The 12,767-nt window shown below is 38.3% G+C and overlaps 1 protein-coding gene across 1 annotated transcript in view; it reads right to left on the reverse strand.

The window, feature by feature from the left end:
* LOC126298058 (voltage-dependent calcium channel type A subunit alpha-1) overlaps positions 1 to 12,767 on the reverse strand; it is an 860,595-nt gene that overhangs the window by 292,390 nt on the left and 555,438 nt on the right. The window contains exon 28 of the mRNA XM_049989377.1: positions 5,702 to 5,767. Coding sequence (XP_049845334.1) covers positions 5,702 to 5,767 — 66 coding nt within the window. The remainder of the gene's footprint in view (positions 1 to 5,701; positions 5,768 to 12,767) is intronic.

The raw sequence follows: 12,767 nt of genomic DNA on the forward strand, positions 1-12,767 counted from the left end.
CACTCAGATATTTAAACAAAGTGAGTGTGTCAAGCCGGAGACTAATAATGCTGTATCCAAACGTGACCGGTGTGAAACATTGTTGTGATGCCCCATGTAAGGAGGAGAAATGCGTACCATCATGTTTCTGACTTTGATAAAGGTCGGATTGTAGCCTATTGTAATTGCAGTTTATCGAATCGCGACATTGCTGCTCGTGTTGGTCAAGATCCAAAGACTGTTAGCAGAATATGGAATTGGTGGGTTCAGGTGGGTAATACAGAATGCTGTGCTGGATCCCAATGGCCTCGTATCACTAGCAGTCAAGATGACAGGCATCTTATCCGAATGGCTGTAACAGATCGTGCAGCTACGTCTCTATCCCTGAGTCAACAGATGAGGACGTTTGCAAGACAACAACCATTTGCACGAACAGTTCGACTGTGTTTGCAGCATCATGGACTATCAGCTCTGAGACCATGGCTGCGGTTACCCTTGACACTGCTCCACAGACAAGAGCACCTGCGATGGTGTACTCAACAGCGAATCTGGGTGCACAAATGGCAAAATGTAATTTTTTCAGATGAATCCAGGTTCTGTTTACAGCATCATGATGGTCGCATCCATGTTTGGCGACATCGCAGTGAACGCACATCTGACACGTGTATTCGTCATCGCCATACTGTCGTATCACCTGGTGTGATGGTATGGGGTGCCATTGGTTACACGTCTCGGTCACCTCTTGTTTGCATTGACGGCACTTTAACAGTGGACATTACATTTCACATGTATTATGACCCGTGGCTCTACTTTTCATTTGATCCCTACGAAACCCTACATTTCAGCAGGATTATGCACGACTGCATGTTGCAGGTCCTGTACAGAAAATGTGCAACTGCTGCCCTAGTCAGCACATTCTGCAGATCTCTCACCAACTGAAAATGTCTGGTCAATGGTGGCCGAGCAAATGGCTTGTCACAATACGCCAGTCACTACTCCTGATGAACTGTGGTATCGTGTTGAAGGTGCATGGGCAGCTGTACCTGTACACGCTGTCCAAGCTCTGTTTGACTCAATGCCCAGGAATATCAAGGCTGTTATTACGGCCAGAGGTGGTTGTTCTGGGTACTGATTTCTCAGGGTCTATGCACCCAAATTGCGTAAAAATGTAATCACATGTCAGTTCTAGTATAATATATTTTTCCAATGAATACCTGTTTATCATCTGCATTTCTTCTTGGTATAGCAATTTTAATGACCAATGGTGTATATAGAGAACAACCAGTCCTATCACACTTCCCTGGGGAACTCCTGATGATACCTTTGTCTCTGATGTGGACTCACCATCGAGGGCAACATATTGGTTTCTATAACTTAAAAAGTCTTTGACCCACTCACATATCTGTGAATCTATTCCATATGGTTGTACCTTCGTTAACAGCCAGCAATGTGGCCCCATGTCAAATTATTTCTAAAAATCTAGAAATATTAACTCTGCCTGTTGCAATTCATCCATAGTTCACAGCGTAACAGTGAGAAAAGGGCAAGCTTAGTTTTGCATGAGCAATGCTTTCTAGAACATTCCTGATTCATGCACATAAGCTGAATAGAAGGGCTATAAATGATGAGTCTCAGGTAGTAAATGCATTTAATTATCATTTCCTAAATACAGTCAAAAGCATAGGACAAACACTTCAAGAGGAAAACAATTACAGAACCATGTTAAAAAAAAATCTATCTCATAAAACTGAATCATATGAATGTATACAACAACTTCTCTTTCTGTAATTAAGATAAATACTTTCTCTCAAAACTAAAAACTCGTCTGGTTTTAATGGTTTTTCCAATAGAATACTGAAGTTTTGTTCCCATATAAAGAGCCTGGTCTTATCTGAAATATGTAATGCATCACTAACTTAAGGCACTTTTGCAGAGAGTGAAATATGTCATTGTTAAACCCTCTTTAAGGAAGAAGATAAAGTGAGAGGACAGTAACCTGTTTCAATGATGACTCGTTTTCCAAAATTTTTGAGAAGGCGGTGTATTCTAGAATAGTATCTCACCTTAGCAACAATAATATCCTCAGCAAATCGCAGTTGGGGTTTCAAAAGGGTTGCTCAAGTGAGAATGTCATTTTCATATTTATTCACTCACCAGATTTTACAAGTAGTAAATAATGTTCTGTGGCCTATGTAAGGCATTTGACTGTGTGAATCATAGTATTCTCCTACATAAATTGAAGTTTTATGGCATTGATGGTATAGACAACCAATGGGTAATGTCATATCTAACCAAAAATTTGCAGTAAGCTGGTCTTAGTGATTCAGCCAATACAGTCCAGGGACATAATTCTGACTGGAGAGTAATCCCATGTTTGGTTGCCCAAGGCTCAATCTTAGGTCTACCATTCTTCCTCACATACATAAATGATCTTCCATTTCATATACAAAAAGCAGAAATAGTTCTTTTTGTAGATGACAGTAGTATTGTAATCAATCCAAGCATACATACAGAAATGGAAGAAATGGTAAATAGAGTTTGTAAAAGAATCATTGACTTATTTTCTGCAAATGATCTTGCCCTAAATTTTCAATGTATTTGTTTCTCCACATCTAGGTGTACTACACCAATGCGAAGTGTAACACATGGTGAGGAATAAGAAATAGGATGGAAACTTTAAAAATTCTTAAGTGTCCTTATTGGTGAGAAATTAAAATGCAAAAAGCATGTTTTGGAACTCCTAAAACAACTTAGTTCAGCCACATTTGCAGCGAGAATCAGAGGATTCAATCCATTCCATGTAAGTAGAGCCCACACCATTATGGAACCACCAACAGCTTTCACAGTGCCTTGTTGACAAGTTGGGTCCATGGCTTTGTGCAGTCTGCACCATACTCTGGCTTTATGGGGTCACACTCAAACCCTACTGTCAACTCATAGCAACAGAAATTGGGCTCATCAGACCAGGCCATGGTGTTCCACTTGTCTAGGGTCCAACTGATATGGTCATGAGCCCAGGAGAAGCACTGCAGGTGATATCATGCTGTTAGCAAAGGGAGTCTTGTCAGTTATCTGTTACCATAGCCAATGCCCAATTTTGTCACACTGCCCTAACAGATACATATATCGTACAGCCCAGTTTTGCGTGTCTGTTATCACTGAAAACTCTACACAAACGCCCCTGCTCTCTGTTATTAAGTGAAGACCGTTGGCCACTGTGTTGTGTGTTGAGAGGTAATGCCAGAAATTTGGTATTCTTGGCATGCTCTTGACACTGGATCTCTGAATACTGACTTCCCTAACAATTTTCAAAATTGAATGTCCCGTGTGTGTAGCTGCAACTACCATTCCACATTCAAAGTCTGTTAGTTGCTGTTGTGTGGCCATAATAATGTCAGAAGCATTTCCACATGACTCACCTGAGTACAAATAACAGCTCCACCATTGCACTGCCCTTTTATACCTTGTGTATGCAATACTATAGCCATATCTGTATGTGCACATCACTAACCCATGACTTTTGTCACCTTAGTGTAATGTTGACTTTAGCACAGAAAGGGGTGCATGCTGCAACGAAAAGTTTTGTTCACATACCCATTGACATTAAATGTCTGATGGACAGCAAAGTAAAATTTGAAAACAAGTAGAGAAAGTTTCTGCTTGACAATTCCGATCCCAAAGAAGAATTTCTTTTTATTGTGATGAATAAAAGGTGGTGGGTAGGAATTATTAATTCACATCCATGTATCTTGTTTTCTTTTTGTAAAAAAAATAATATTAGAAATGCTCAGAATGTAATCATATGTACGTATTAAACTGTGATGTGACTGTAAAATGACTCATTCCACATCATTGCAATTTGTTATGCAAAATGATCCATGGAACCTGAAACTAACTAACAGAAAATTTGTTGTGACTGTTGCTCAGAATAGAGGAACTGGAGTTTAAATAATTTTTTATCTGATGAAATTTAGTTTGAAGTATCATATATTTAGTGAAACAGGTTTCATCTATGAAAAGTAAGAAAGTAGGCCTACATAACTGAGGTTCAGACATTACTACAGTAATTGTCATGTGATCATGGCATAAGAAATGAATTCAGATAGTCTTAAGATATGCACCCTCCATAGATGGCATAGATGCAAGAGCTGTGTTTATAGTACTATCCAAATGATATTGTTGCAAACTCATTTTATGTGAACTTGATAGTGTTTTACTTTAAACCGAAAGGGTAACTATCCTCACGTGTGTACTGTGTGTGACTGATCATAACTAACTGTAGTGTTTAGCCACTCGTATACTCATAATGAACATAAGACTTCTAAATTATCAACAAGAAAACATATAATGAATTGGAAGATTTCCTTTAATCTTCCAAAGGCAGTACCCCTTATAATTAAACTGTAAAATCTATTTAGAAAAGTACATATTAATGCTCATATTCAACACCACATTATCATGTCACCCTTTGTGTTACAACTGTTACATATGTCCCAACATGTTGCTGGAGAATTTTGTTGCCTTCTGCTAGCCTTTGGCAACTATTTTGGTTTCGCAGAAATACAAGAGCCTTCTGCTGGTCAGCATTTGGATTAATATTTGTAGGCACTTCTACATGTTAGTTGGTACAAAATATTCATAGGATGAAAATACGTAATTCATGATCAAACTTACTGTGCAAATCTGTTAATCCCATACAAACTTTGACACAATATAATGCCAGGATTAAAAATTATCTGTACTATTCACTTATTCACTATTAAACAGCACATCATGATGCAAATAATGCAGTTATGAAAGTATTTGTGAATATACAGTGTGAAGGACACATTACATCTTCTTCATCACCATTAATCTTTAATTGGTTGAGAGGTCTCCAACTGTTGCTGTTATAAGTTAACCTCTTTATTTCTGCATATTTATGGATTCCATCATTATTTATGGCTCTTTGAAATGAAAACATAATATTTTGAAAATGAGCAGGCATATTCCATATCATTGCAAATTACTGTTGACCCAAGCTATTGAACATCAGTTAATTAACTAACTCATTTTCACTGTGATTGAATTTTCTCATTATGAGAGTACAGAATGGTGATCAGTTTTTAAATGTTAAAAACCATTCAAGAGCCAAAATCACACAAAATGATTTTATTGAAGACAACTGGTTTCAGCAATCTTAGCTGTCATCTTCAGGTCTTAAACTTAAGTAAAACATTTTCATTTTATGCTGATCTCAGGAATAAGATTTCAAGTGAATAAAACTCAGCACATTATAAATGTTTGTCATTGCTAAAATATTTTAGTGATGTGACAAACATTTATAATGTGCTGAGTTTTACCCACTTGATTTCTTGTGCATGAGGCCAGCATAAAATGAACATGTTTTACTGCCAAAAAATGCTTAAGACCTGAAGATGACAACTAAGACTTTTGAAACTGCCTGTCTTGAATTAAAAATATTTTATGCAGTATTGGATTTTGAATGGTTTCTCACAATACTTTCACTGTATTGTATGATGTTTTATAAAGTAATCAGCCAAATAAATGGTAGAAGCTGTTTTACTAATTTCTACTTGCATCCTGTTTCTTTTACAAGAATTTTACCATTTTGAAGAAAATACAGCTATTAACAATGTTTGTGAGGCACTACAATGCACTCTAAAGTGGAGAGAGATAAGGAAAAGTCTAAGTGTCAAATGAACTATAACTTGTTAAATACCTGCATCCCAATAATGGCATAGATGAAAAACAGCATGGCAATAAGGAGGCAGACATATGGCAGCGCCTGAAAGTATACAGAAGTAAGGATAAATATCTTAATAGAATGGATATTCCACATATATTGCATTATATTACTATACACAACACACGACGACTTGCTATAAATTTCTTCATTGATTCTCTTTCTCTAAAACTGGTGTCACAATGAAGGAATTTTACCAAGAGCTTAATATCCATGAGTTGAGTGAAAATCTACAACGGATTGGTTACAAAATTAATGAATTGCATTTTCCCTTTAATATGGGACACAATGATTTACTTCATACAAACAATATGCAATAATGTTGTAAAGAAGGGTGAAAGATATTGTTGACTGATGATTTGCTTGCCGACCCAGTCTGCTAAGCTGACACTACACTACTACTGCTCTCTCAATGTAATGATGTGTGTATCTGACATAGTTGTAGGAAATCTGTATGAACATTTTTTTCTGGTGCATATTTTTCTAAAGAACTCTAGATCTTCATTTGTCTATGACTGAATAATAAGTATTGTCCTAACTTGTGTAAATTACACACTGATCTCAAACTTCTTTCTTTATTCATGGTTATCCTGATGAAATTGAGTACCGGTGTATTCGTTTTCTAGGCACTAATGACAGTTACTTCAATTAAGTAGTCTTTGCAGTATATTATTATGGGCAATGAAACTGCAAATGAAGCAGATTGACTCCTCATAATTTAATTTTCTTCTTTTGCTGATGTCATACTGATATATCAGCAAAAGATAAATTCAGTTTCTTGTCTTTAGCACTTTTCTCCTACTGTATGATATAATGAAGTAAAGCATTTTCTAGTACAGTTACCAAGGTGTGAGCCAAGTAAATGCTCTGACTCATACCTGGTTTAAAAAATAGAAGGTGCACGGAAACCATATTCTGCCCACTTAGAATTAGGACACCCAGCTTTTTATTCTTTCCAGGAAGAATACAAGTTAGTTTACAAACACAATGAGAACATCATTTGTATGTGTCAGTTAAAAGATTAATGGACACTGAAATAAATTTTGTTAAAATTCAATGGATTTTGTAGCATAAACGTTGTGGTGTGGGAGTTGATATCATTATCATCATCATCATCATCATCATCATTATCATCATCATCATCATCATCGCACATCCGGAAACACTGAAGGAGATCCCACTGCTTTTCCTTTCTCAGTACCCTTCTTTGCCATCAAGAAAACATTCTGTATCACTTGAAGTAACAGAAATTGGGAATGATAAACTCATTCCAAAAAAAAGAAAAACAGTGTAGCTCAAGGCAAACAGCAAATGCATTTTTGATACACTCATGTTCAGAAAAAACAGGACACCTTGAATGACTAGAGATAGGATGTTCATATTCACAAGATGTACATTAGTATGTTCTGCAAAAATGATTAGCATTTCAGTCACCTTGATTCAGCAAGTGTCCTGTCGCCTAGTAGGCACAGGGTCCACCATGGGCCCTGATAACTTGTTCCATGTGTGATGGCATTGACACATATAAGGTGTGAATGGCATCCTGTGGTATAGCCATTCGTGCTGCATTCACCTGGTTTCAAAGTTCATCTGTGGTGGCTGGCACTGGGTCACAGCACTGCACCCGTCGTTTCACCATATCCCACACATTTTCGATTGGTGCAAGTCTGGTGATGTGGTGGGCCAGGGCAAGAGGCTGACATCCTGTGACACCAAGAAGGCACGTGTTCATGCAGCAACATGTGGTCGGGCATATTCTTGCTGAAAAATGGCGTCTAGGGTGTTGTGCAGAAAGGGTATGGCTACGGGTTGCAGGATGCCATTCACGTAGGTCATACTGGTCACAGTGCCCTGGACATTGCACCAGCTGTGATTTGTGGTTGTACCCATTAGCACCCCACACCACAAGGCTTTAGTTGGCACTGTACATCTTGTGCGAATGCAGTCACCGTGATGCTGCTCCCCCTATCTGCAGTGAACCAAAATGCGGTCAACATCTTCAAACAAACAGAACCTGGCTTCATCTGAAAACACTATCTGACACCATTTGTGTCCCTAGTGATGTCGTTCCATACACCATTGCTGTCTAGCATAATTCTGCACATTCATCTAAAGCAGGCAGAGATGAGGACAATGAGCACATAACCTATGCCATAACAAACTCTGACGGACTGTCACCCCTGATAGTGTATGATGTGTTACACTGTTCCACTGTTGTGCCAGATGTGAAGAGGATTCAGATTTGTCCTGCAATGCCATTCGGAGGAGGTGTCGATCTTCTCAGGGGCTGGTCTGGGTGATGCAACCTGACCCACCTCGTTGTGTTCTATGGCCTGTGAACTATTCTGCACACACCTGTTGCACTGCTGAAACACTTTGTCCCATATGTGCAGCTATTTCCTAGATGGATGCATCAATTTCTCTCATGCCAATAATGTGCACCCTTCCAAACTCACTGATTTGACTACATCTGTGAAGCATCTTGCATGCCTTCCAAACTCACTGATTTGACTACATCTGTGAAGCATCTTGCATGCTTCCTCACATCACATTGATCCCTTACCTTTGGGTTATAGTGACAACTAGAGCTGGTGGCACATTTTGATGGTAGATGGTGTTGTGCCACGATATTGATGTTGACATCGATTTCGTGGGCTGACATGGTTCAAATGCTGATCAGTTCTTCAGAACATATTAATGTACATGTCCTGTGAATATGAACATCCTGTCTCTAATCGTTCAAGGTTTTCTATTTTTTCTGAACCTGAGTATATTTGTTTCTTATGTCCAGCATTGGTATTTGATAGTCTTTTTTCCTTTCCTATGCTGTCATCTCAAACCTAAGGTTTTATTTACTTTGCTGTATTTTTTAAAGGTATGTGTATTTTACTGTTTTTCAGCTTTGCTTTACTCTTTTTCGTTCTCTTCCATTTCAGTCCCACTTTTGTGCATTACATCTTCTGTAAGCCATTATATGAGTTGTATCTGTACCACTACTTCATCTATAATCTATTGCTTGTCTTAATATCTGTTTTTCTGTTTTGTTTGAAAATGAAAATATGTGACCCTAACAGTCCAAGATCCATCATTTATTTCTGAGCATCATACAAATATGTCTTAATGTTTTAGGAGGGTTTAGACTTTTTTGTTGCAGTGTTATTTTGTGACAAAATGTGAAATCTCTGCAATAGCACATGTCAGACATGCATCCTTCACAGCCTAGACTCTTCATTTACACAGAGTGTATTATAAATTACAAAGTTAAATGACTTGTAAAAGGCCACTACTAATAATTGGCGGATTTTCTGGACTGTCCAAATTAGTCTCTTAGTGGGTTCTATAATTCACAACAACCTGGTGCTGACTGGAATTTTGAACTATGTTTCCATTTTTTTCTGTGTGATAAAGAGACTGTTGCACCATAGCAGGTGTAACATTCGTGATGAGGATTCAAAGTTATACTCCGTTCATCATAAGAATAAATCTGATGTAAACATTACACTTTGTATTCTTCCACATTTGCTTGAATCTCATTGGATTTCATTTCATGTGGAGCAGAAGCCAAGCTGTGTCCAGAAAAGTCAAGTATGAACATATGGATATGTTTTATGCTGTATTACATGCACACAGACTGAGCGATAATCCAGGACAAAAGCTTTACTGGCATTACCGGCACATTTAACTTGGACAACACTGGCCAGCCATCTGGTCCAGCTAACCTGCAATGATGTGAGCAGTTGTACTTCAGACATAAAAAGAGATGAACAGAGAAGCAATATATATTCAAATGTTGTTTGATTTTTAAAGAGAATGAAATAATATTTGGCAAAACTCTAGCACTACCACACGCTTCTTAGGTGACCAGACAATAACCATAAAATGCTCTAGTTCTCACCTAACATAGTATTCCAATTACAAACAAGAGTGAAGAAAATTCCTAAATTAAACACAGGGTAATTCTTCTGAGTGAGCTATGTGTAATGCAAAAGCATGCTTCAGGGATTTCACCATACTGTTCAATACTGAAGCCACTTAAGGTATTAAATACAGTCATTCTTCTGGTAATCTCTTAGCTCATTCCTTCTCTCCTTTTATGATGTGCTGTAGTACATCCCACCAGTGTTCAGTAGTGACATGTGGCAAAGCTGTGTGCGATAGTTCCAGTAGATCTGGCAGCTTAACAGTCTTGTTATTTCTTGCAACAAAACCCTTAACTTGGCTCCAGATCAGCTCTGTTGTGTTCATATTGTAATGGTACCATGGCAAATGTAAAAAATGCAGCATTTGTTTGGTGTGCTTGATGCTGTGAAAATCACTGTTTTTCATGTTTGTATGACACTCATTACTTCGGTTCATGTGAGATTACATCTGTGGTATAAAAGAGATGTAGGTATTTCATATTGGACAAAAAAAGGTGACCAAGGTGAGATTTGAACCAGTGATCCATGGATTAGATTACCAATCTACCACACTACTGATCCCACTACACAGCTAACATGTATTTGTATGTCAACTGCCTCAAATACAGTCCCTCGGAAAACTTCGGAGCTGATTTTTTTATGTAAATTTATGAAAAACAACCTATTCCTCTGCACTTGTTCCACACAGTTGTTTCACTATGGCACAGGAAGCAGCCTCAGCCATTGTCATACTGTCTATTTACAGTACGACAATGAGAGCACAAAAGTACAGAGAATGTGACTGTACATGATTTTTGAAATTAAGAAAAAAAAAGAAAAAAAAGCTATAGCGTGATTAATGATTAATGGCTCTTAATACATTAGAATATCTTAAAGCTTCATTTAATGTAACTTAGTAATAACATATCTAATACATAAGTAGGACCTACTTCCAAGAGCGTAACGACACCAGTGTACATGCGCTACAGCTTCTGACCAGTCATCGCATTTCTGTTTGTTCACGTAAGGTTTATTCTTATGTGAACAGAGTATAGACTGTATGTGGGGGCAACGGACTAAGTTCAGTGATCATGGATCCGGAATTTATGAAACTGTGGCAGCAATAGCTACAACTTCAAATGAAACAGTAGGCTCAACAAGAACAACAATGAAAGGAACAGCTGCGGCTTCAACAATGAAAGGAACAGCTGCGGCTTCTAATGCAACAGCAAGCCCAACAAGAAGAACAATGAAAGCAACAGTTGCAACCTCAAATGCAGTACCAGGCACAACAAGAAGAGCTACAAAAGCAAACTCTGGGAGAACAGAAGCAGCAACAGCTTATACTACAACAGTTCATCAAGCTAGGACATCCCCCTCCCTCCTCCCCCCTCCATCACTGCCGTAATTTCATCCAGAAGACAAAGACTGGAACTCATAGTACATATGTTTGCAGCTCCACTTCCAGGCAAGTATCATAACCAATGTTAGTAAATAAAGTGCTTTTCTGTGCCGTCTACAAAAATTACATCCACACGATAAATCCAGTTCTAGTTGTGACAACTAGGCTCACATTTTTTCATTGTCACAAGAAGTTGGATCAGTCATGTGCTGCATGAGCAGCTGATCTCAGTGGGCTGGCCCATAAGTGTTTATTTTTGTGTGAAAATCAGAACTGTAAACAACCCTATGCTGAATCATTACTGTGTGATTTAGTAATTACTTGTTTGCCCGATAAAGAGATTTGTGCACAGGCATTTCAGTTAAAAAATCCTGCCCTCAAAGACATGTCAACTAGTAGCAACCCCAATGAAATATCAACAAGTAGCTTAAGCTTTCGAAGCAGCTCAGTATTATTTTGATCAAAGCCCAAAAAGCAAAACAGTAGTGGCGAGTATTTGACTTAGTCTTCACATAGCCCCTGTATTACCCAACCTCATAACAGCAGCAGGAAGAGGTATCCAGGATGTCCAGATTTTTTTGCTAAATAAATGAATGTGCCATTCTGACTGCTGAATACTGAACTCACAAAGTGGTAAAATTCCCTTGATCACTAATATTACACTTTAGTTATAGGAAGATATTGCACTTTTTTGTTTTTTGGGCTCAGATAAGTGAGTAAATCACAGGTCACCAGATGAGGTATCCAAGTTCAAAAAATTCTTAAACACAATATAATCCTAAAGCTACAATGCAATATTAATGACCAAGAGAATTTCACCTTTCTGAGTTCAGTGTTCTGCCAGAATGGTGCAGTCATTTGTGACAAACAAGTATTCAGTGTCACAGCATTTGCTTAGATTACTAAAAACTAACAAGTGTTCAGAGGCCTGTCGCACCCCACATTTACAAAGTTAATCACTGATACCCCATGTTTTCAAATTAGTTGTGCAACTTGTTATTCTTGTTCCCAATCTGCCTAGGATCATCCAAGACCTGTATAGGAGACGACATCATTCTCTTCGGTTGTCCATAATCCTCCAGGGGCTTTGTTCTCCTCAAACCAGGTTGCAAAGCTTGTGCTGATGTTGGAGGAAGTTTTTCCTTGATTGATTTTGATTCATGATAGATAAGTATGACTTCCAAACAATGGATGCCTTGGATCAGTTTATTGCATCTTCTTTCCAATCTCTGTTGCTACCTGTCTTCTTACAGTTCGAGGAACTACTGCCATGAGTGGAAAGATCTCATTGATTGTAGTTGGTGTTAGGCAATCTGTAACACCAATCTGTAACTATGCGGCCTGTCTCATGAAGCGCCACATCAACTTGATTAGCACTTGCAGAGCTCCTCCAGACTAGAGCAATGTACTCTGCAGCAGAGAAACATAGAGCAACAGCCAATGTGCAGATTACTCTGGACTGCACTCTCCACATTGTGTTTGTCAGTTTTGCAGATGAGATTGTTCCTGGTGCATACTTTGGCTGGTGTCTATATGATGTTTGTAAGTTGAAGCACAATTCAATTTTAACCCTAGGCATCTCGGATGAACACAGTGATTTAAGTTATGTCCTTTCCAGGTGATGTACTTCTTGCCTCCTTATTGTGTAGGTGGAATACACACATGAGTTGTATCTAGATTGGGTTTCAAGTGTTCGACCTATGACCACTCAAAACATCTTATACAGACTACCTATGGGGCC

The sequence above is a fragment of the Schistocerca gregaria genome, chromosome X (assembly GCF_023897955.1).
Source record: "Schistocerca gregaria isolate iqSchGreg1 chromosome X, iqSchGreg1.2, whole genome shotgun sequence".
NCBI classification, from domain to species: domain Eukaryota; kingdom Metazoa; phylum Arthropoda; class Insecta; order Orthoptera; family Acrididae; genus Schistocerca; species Schistocerca gregaria.